Source organism: Balearica regulorum, chromosome 2 (genome assembly GCF_011004875.1).
Source record: "Balearica regulorum gibbericeps isolate bBalReg1 chromosome 2, bBalReg1.pri, whole genome shotgun sequence".
Taxonomy (NCBI): Eukaryota; Metazoa; Chordata; class Aves; order Gruiformes; family Gruidae; genus Balearica; species Balearica regulorum.
Window position 1 is genome coordinate 127,767,059 of NC_046185.1, and position 7,047 is coordinate 127,774,105.

Consider the following 7,047-nt stretch of genomic DNA (forward strand, 5'->3'; position numbering starts at 1 on the left):
GAATAAAATCAAGCAGGCAGGAGTACCTGTTAGAAAATAAAAAATGTAGTAGCTACAAAATGCTAACTTCTCAGATACAAGAATATCATTTATTCTACTCTTAATATCACTTGGCTTTTTTTCCTTCACCCATCATAAAGCAGTGTTTAATCAAAGTTCAGCACTCCATGTTCAATATGTGTAGATATTAGCATATACTAATCAGTCATAGTTACAAAAATTACATAATCCAAGAAAACGCTGGTGGGGTAGGAGGGAGCTGAGGCCTCTCCCTAACCTCAGCCGCGCTTGTCCAACGCATCACGGCCTGGCCACACATATACCTCACAGGGCAGCAGCTGCCACCATCTTATCGATGGGATTTAGGAACAGTTTCTTTCATAAACTAAGTGTTGGGAAACAGGTTTAATTCTGCAGCTTTTGTAGGATTTTCATTTCAAACTGCCACAGCTGGAGTTAGGCACTTCCCAAGAAGCGTGGTCCAGGGAGAGCAGGAAAGGCTCATCTTGCTACTGCTGCAGCAAGCAATTGCTGTAAGTACAATATCTAAGACTAACGGCTTTTGTCACCTAGTTTCGCTGTTTAATAACAGCTGCTGTTCTGCCTCTGCGTCTTTCCCCTCTGGCAGCTGAGGTGGCGCAGGTGAACGCACCGCCCGGGGTGAGAGTCTGCCTGGGGGACCCGCGGCGGGGCCCATCGGCCGCGTCAGCCCGATTTCAGCCGGGGCCCCGGGTGGGGGTTTGGGGGTGCTGGGGCCGCCTGTGGCACCGCTAACGGCCGCAACGGCCTGCGGGGAACCACACCGGCTCCGCGGGGAGCCGCTGCCTCAGCTGGGAGCTGCGAGGGGCGGGGCGAGCCTGGGCCGGGCTCACGCGCGGGAGGGGCAGAGCCTCCGCTGCCCCTGCGACGGGGCGGGGTCTAAGCGCGAGGCCCGGATGAGCGCGGTGGCCGTGTTGTGACGCCACACGCCGGTCCCACCAATGCGAGAGCGCGGCGGCGGTTTTTGAACGTCGAGGGGGAGCAGTGCTAACTGTCCGGCCGCGCGCGGGGACGCCCTGCCGCCCCTCCGAGGCCGAGCGGGCGGGCAGCAGTCGCCGCCGTTGTCGGGCGAGCCGGGGCTCTGCGGGGGACGCCAGGCGAGCGCCGTCCGCTGCTGGCGGGGCAACGGCGGCTGGGGCTCGGGGGCGGCCGGGGCGGTATCGCCTCCGCCTGGGGTTCGGGCAGCCGCGGCCGTGCGTGGGAGGCGCCCGGTGGCGTGTACGCCTTTCTGAAGAGGTACGGCTGGTCGGTCGGTGGGTGTGTGTCATGAGGGTCTTCCTTCAGCGTTAGAGGAGTCGGGGACCCTCTTCCGACACCTCGGGTACTTGTCCCCCGCACCGTCGTGCCGCCCCGCCGTGTGGGTGTTCAGAGGCCTGGGCCTGGTCATCGCCGCGCACACCGTGCGGTTTGCCGTTCAGATAATCGGCAACAGTGACAGCAGCCATGTTGCCAAAATTGTTTTGAAAATGACCACAGCTGTGTGTCTTTTCGTATTCGTGGGTCTCTTGTAGGTGCGTATGTGCAACTTTAGAATAACATAAACTTTACTTTTGTTTTTCTATTCCTTTTCTTTTGGCCTCGGGGAGCACTGTGCAATACCAGCTTAATGAGTTCTTCACCCTTTATATTTCTCAAGGTAGAAGATGGCTGTATATTTGAAAAAGCCCTTCAAAGACAGTCTGGGTGATATAAAAGAACGAATGAAAGAGAAAAGAAATCAGAAATGGACACGGCTGGGTAAAATTAGCCAGATCTCCACTGTAAAGTGCAAAATAGCAAGTAAGATGCTTAAATATCTTAATATGTTTCACTTTTTTTTTTTTTAACCAAATTGAAATACTCACTGTTCTGATGCAGCCAACAGCTCCATGCAAATGAAGAGCATCCAAGCAAATAACAGAGCTCTAGCTCTGGCTTTGCAAGAAGAAAAACTCAAACTGAGGGATGCCCAGGCTACCATTCTTCATTTAAGGCAAGAATATCAAGATTTGAAGGTTCAGATGTTTGACTTGCAAAGAAATCTTAGGTTCAAGCAAGCACAAGGACTTGTTGAGGTATTTTTAATAATAACTTTATGATTTAGTGAAGCTGAGCATCAGAATCTGCACCAATCCACTGATACATCTTTATGATCTTAAATGTTTCATTAAAAATTGACTCAATATATAGAACTATTTTTTTCATATTTTCACCTGGTTTGGTCTTTAACTAAATATTTGTGGCTATTCTTTTCTTCTTTAATTGAAATCTGTCTCCTGTGAATTTTATTTTCACAGTTGAAGATACCTGACAGTTTCTCATAATAATGGTAAGAAGTTATTACATTGGTCGTTGATACTAGAGTATGACAGTAACAGTGTTATTTTCCTTCCTTTGTCCATTAGAATCAACTGTCAGCCTTGAATGAGATAATTTCAAAAGTTTCTCAGAATTTACTGGACTCAATTGATCTCCTTGGCCCAGCAAAGAATTTGTGTTCCATAGATGTGGTAAGTACCTTTTCCTCTTGAGGGGCAGGGTTTCTGTTAGTTCTTCCCCTTATTCCTTCTAGCATAGGTGTACATAGTTTTTGAGATTTGAGCCTTAGTTTGGAGGTACGACTAGTCCCCACAGTTTCCGGTATTGCATGGGGTCCAACTGTGGGAGTGTGTAGTAGATTGTTAGTGGGACTAAGGCTCTGCTACGAGATGGTAGAGGCACCCTCATTTGCTGTGGTTTAGCATGTTGTTTCCTGTACCATCCTCGCAGTTCCTTCATCTGTCCACTGTCTGTATGACTAGGCTAGTGATGAATGTGCTAACTTGCAGGAGCTGAGTGTGTGAGATCCCATAGCACTTTGTGTTAGCCAGCTGGAAAGAAAGAGTCAAGGGCCTCTTTGGCCCTTCTGTGGGTAATTGGTTTTTGTCTAAAATTTGCATATAGTGCAAGCTTGTTTCAGCTATTTAGTCACAGTGAGATTTATTTTGTTGACAGAATCAGAGTGTGCTTTCTTCTGTTCCTGAAAATAATTCCAGTGTCACAGGACAAGTAAATTCAGTGTAAGTATCTTTTATTAATGCCTATTTATATTTGAAAATCCTGTTACAGTAAGCTTAATTTTCTGGTTGACTAGAAAAAGGGAAGAAATCCAATGTAATGAAGTCATTCATTGTCATAAAATATATTGGTGTTCAGTAAATACTACCTTTGGTATTTTCTCTAGAGGACCTCTACAGTCTGCTAATGGAGATGATCAAGCATTTCCAAGTGGGATGGAGGCTGATAGTGACAGAAATGAGCTGGCTCATCCTGTGTCAGAGATCTGTGAGGAATTGGACAATGCCATTTCCTTAATCAAAATAGTTCCAGACAAAGGTAACTAAATCAAAGTATCAGACATTGCTGTATTCTGAATCAGGAAAAAGTGTGAGTATAAATTTAAAACATAATTACTGCTTTTGAAGTAACTGTCAACTAATTTTCCACTTATTATCATAAAAGTTAGATATTAATGTTGGCAACTGGTAAACTTTTTGAGTGAAGATATCTAGCAAAATGGGGGAGAAATTTGAAAAGGTTTTGTCTTCTATATAGCTGCAATCTGGTTTCGTTATCTACCAAACAGTTCAACAGAGCAAATTCATCTTTAGTGTCGTGCATTATCATTTAAGGAATAAACAACTGTTAACAAAGCAAAATCCTCAGAAAAATAAATGACCTGTAGATAACCTTTCCAAACAGAACAGTTTAGAGGAAAATCCTAATGTACTGTATTTAACTGCTTTCTGTCTGGAAGCTGTATGAAACGGAGCTTATTTTGATTGCCATATACTGGTTTATACAAATCCGTGGAGAAAATTCTAACCTGTCTTAATTTTTGACAGGTTCAGAATTTGCAGAAAACCTTTCCAGCTTGTTAGTATTTAGCTTTAATGAGATTTTTCTCTTCAATTACAAGGGCAAACATCTGATGTTCATCTGGACAACGTAGGGTCAGAGCTGGAAAAAGTTTCTTCAAGTGGAGAGGATGGATTTGGTAATGTGTTACCAAAAAGTGTGTCCACCAGGCGTCGATATTCAAAGATGAGACATCACGATGAACTTTGCACTAGTGTCTTGGACCATTCAGAAGCACCTGATTCAACAAGAGAGCCTTCTAAACAGGATGAAATTAGACTTGAGGAAAGTCTAGAGAAGGGTACTGTAGAAAACATAAATTCAGATATTTCTCAGTTGAAGGAAAAAAAAGTGGGTTCCGAGCTGGTGTTAACACAGGTATATTCTGAAACTACGTGTTTCAACTTAGACAATAATTCTGTTCTTAAACAACGTGAGTGTAAAAGCAGAGAAGACTCTCAAGTAAGGAAAGAGAAGCATCAGAAGGAAAAACTGGGAAAGCCTAAAAATACTTCCAGACAAAGACCAAAAAAAGGACAGAGTAAAGAGGCATCCACAGAAAAGCTGGATTTCTTGGGTGGCTGCAGTGATGCTTATGACTTTCATTTTGAAGAGAGTGTCCATGTTACGCCTTTTCGGCAAAATAAGGTGAATGACATAGATACTGATGTGGATGACAAGGACGACATATCTGAAACTAATACCATCAAGTCAAGTGATATGGAAGAAGATTCAGATGATAGCCTCTATGAACCTTATAAGAGTAAATCAAAAAAAAGGAAAAGTTCAGTAGATGAGACAGATACATTGCCAGTCCACGTAAGGCCAAGGTCTAAAAGATGTTTGGCACAGCGTGAGCAGAAACTCCATCATGAAAGAGAGACTGAAAGCAATAAATCAAGTGACAAGTCTATCAGTAAGTGCAGAAAGTGTTCTGTAATTGGTTTTGTTTCATTGAGAGATAACATTGTTTTTAGTGATTTAGGCTTTTTTTTTTTTTTAATAAATACAAAGAGAATAATGTTATAAAAATCATTGGATTCTTTCTTTTGTCCGCTTTTTTTTTTCCTCAGCAGAAATTGGAATTAAAGATATGTTTTGTTTAAGAAATTTGTCATCAATTAATTAATACTGTGTTTTTAGATGTGTTTTAATGATGTATTAAAGCTGAGGGGAAAAAGAGGAGAATGAGAGGATAAATTGCGAGAGAAGTGGAATAACAAATCACACTGTGCCTGGCGCTGCTTAGCGTTAATCTATTTTTCTGAATTAAAATCCAGAATACATGTTGATCCTCTTATGCACTCTTACTTAAGAGGAAAGATGAAGAGAATAGTTATAGCTGAGAGTTACTTCACATCTAGTACGCTCTCTTTTAAGCTAGCTAGCCTGAATTGTCTTAAATATACCTTATCTTTTTCCAGGGCAGCCTGCTGAGCCATCTCGTGGACATCTTTGTGATGTTACCAATACCGCTTCATTGCTCCCCAGCACTGGGAATGCGCCTGTTGTCCCAGAAGGTGAAGTACCACGATCTCCAAAACGCAAGCGAAGCTGTACTCTTACCGTGAGCTATAAAGAACCAAGTATTGCAGGGTAGGTGTTTTACTTTCCAGTTTGATATAAAGTTTGTGACATTCTGTCAGTTGGAGGATTTGAGGGGATTATTTTAAATATTGGAAACGAGTTCTTAACAAAACATTCAAAGAGAGGTTAATAATACAAAATAGTTCATGTGAAATTGAACTTAATAGCTGAAAGTTTATGTTTTAAGTGAGGTGGGAAACAAAACTTAATTTTGCCTTTTTTTATGTGGGGGTTGTTTTTTGTGGTTTTTTTTTTTTACAGGAAACTCAGAAGAGGTGATCCATTTACAGATACAAACTTTCTGAATTCTCCAATTTTCAAGCAGAAAAAAGATGCTAAATGCCATTCTCTTAAGAAAGAATCTCTGTCAAAATACAACGAGAAATTTGTGGGTTGTCGTTGAGATTTCTGGTTGTGGAGTGAGCATGTTTTGCTATCACAAAGAAAGGAAATCTTTAATCCAGGAAACTATTGTTGCACAGTGTCTTACACAAATATGCAACTATTTCTAGGTGTCTAATAGTAAGGATATAAAATTAAGGGGCTTTGTTTTTAATCCAGTGACTTTTTTTTAATGATATAGAAGACACAAGACTACTTTTATAACTAAGGTGATGCCATTCAAACTCTTTTGAGAGGAGGCATCCCTGCATCATGGATCTGAATATATCAGAAATATCTGATGGAAAAGATGGTGAATGTAATTATGTGACTTATACCCTGCTTCATCTCACAGTGGTTGGCAAAGGTGAACTTCAGGCACTTAAGATCAAATGGTTTTGTGGGGGGTTTTTTGCAGGCGGGGGGTTTAATAATGCTTGTACAGATCTTGTTTATGTAATGGTTGTAGTTTCATATTGAAGCTCATAATAAACATCTTAGTCTTCAGAAACAGCTTGGAGTGGGTTGGTATTCTTTCTGCACAGTTTTGGTAGTTGCTTTAAAGGGTAGCAGTGTCAGCTGTGGGCGTGCTCCAAGCCACCATCCTCCTCCCCCCATTTTATGCGGCATAAACATTGTTCAGAAACCAGGTTGCCAGTTGTAATTTGATTATGTAGCTGGAGCTCTCAAAAGTAGCAAATAGTGTTGGTTGGTACTGCTGTGAATGTGATTTAAACTTAACCAGACAGGAACAAAGCAAATCTTGAACTTAATTATGTGACATTCAAAATTTTGTCTTGCAAAATTGCCTGTCTTGCTTGTCCCACTTCAACAAGTGTAAGACCTTTCACTTTCTGTAATAAAAATGTGTAGTGTTAATTACTGTTGTACTGGCACTGTCTTAACATGATTTTCTCAGCAATAGTAATAAAAGCTGTAGCTACTGAGTATTTGAAGATACTTGTTTACAACACAGCCTCTGAATGTGGAACTGAAGCTTAACCTTCCATGAGGACCCTAAAATTCTAGCTCTGGGCCTCACCATCTTCCTTCTGAAACTCTTGAGTACTACAGGAACTTAAGCAGAATGAGTTAACTCTTTCAGCAACCAAACCTGTAACAGCTGTTCATCAGGAACAGCAGAGCAGCCCAAGGTAGATGTGG

General features: G+C 41.9%; 1 protein-coding gene across 1 annotated transcript; it reads left to right on the forward strand.

Annotated features, from left to right (window-relative positions):
- Positions 1-981: 981 nt before the first annotated feature.
- SGO1 (shugoshin 1) lies at positions 982-6,340 on the forward strand. The gene is made up of 9 exons (XM_075745844.1): positions 982-1,275; positions 1,676-1,818; positions 1,897-2,093; positions 2,424-2,528; positions 3,013-3,077; positions 3,242-3,393; positions 3,977-4,831; positions 5,340-5,511; positions 5,764-6,340. Exons 2-9 carry the CDS (start codon positions 1,683-1,685, stop codon positions 5,903-5,905), a joined length of 1,824 nt encoding a protein of 607 aa, XP_075601959.1. The 5' UTR covers positions 982-1,275; positions 1,676-1,682; the 3' UTR covers positions 5,906-6,340.
- Positions 6,341-7,047: the final 707 nt, after the last annotated feature.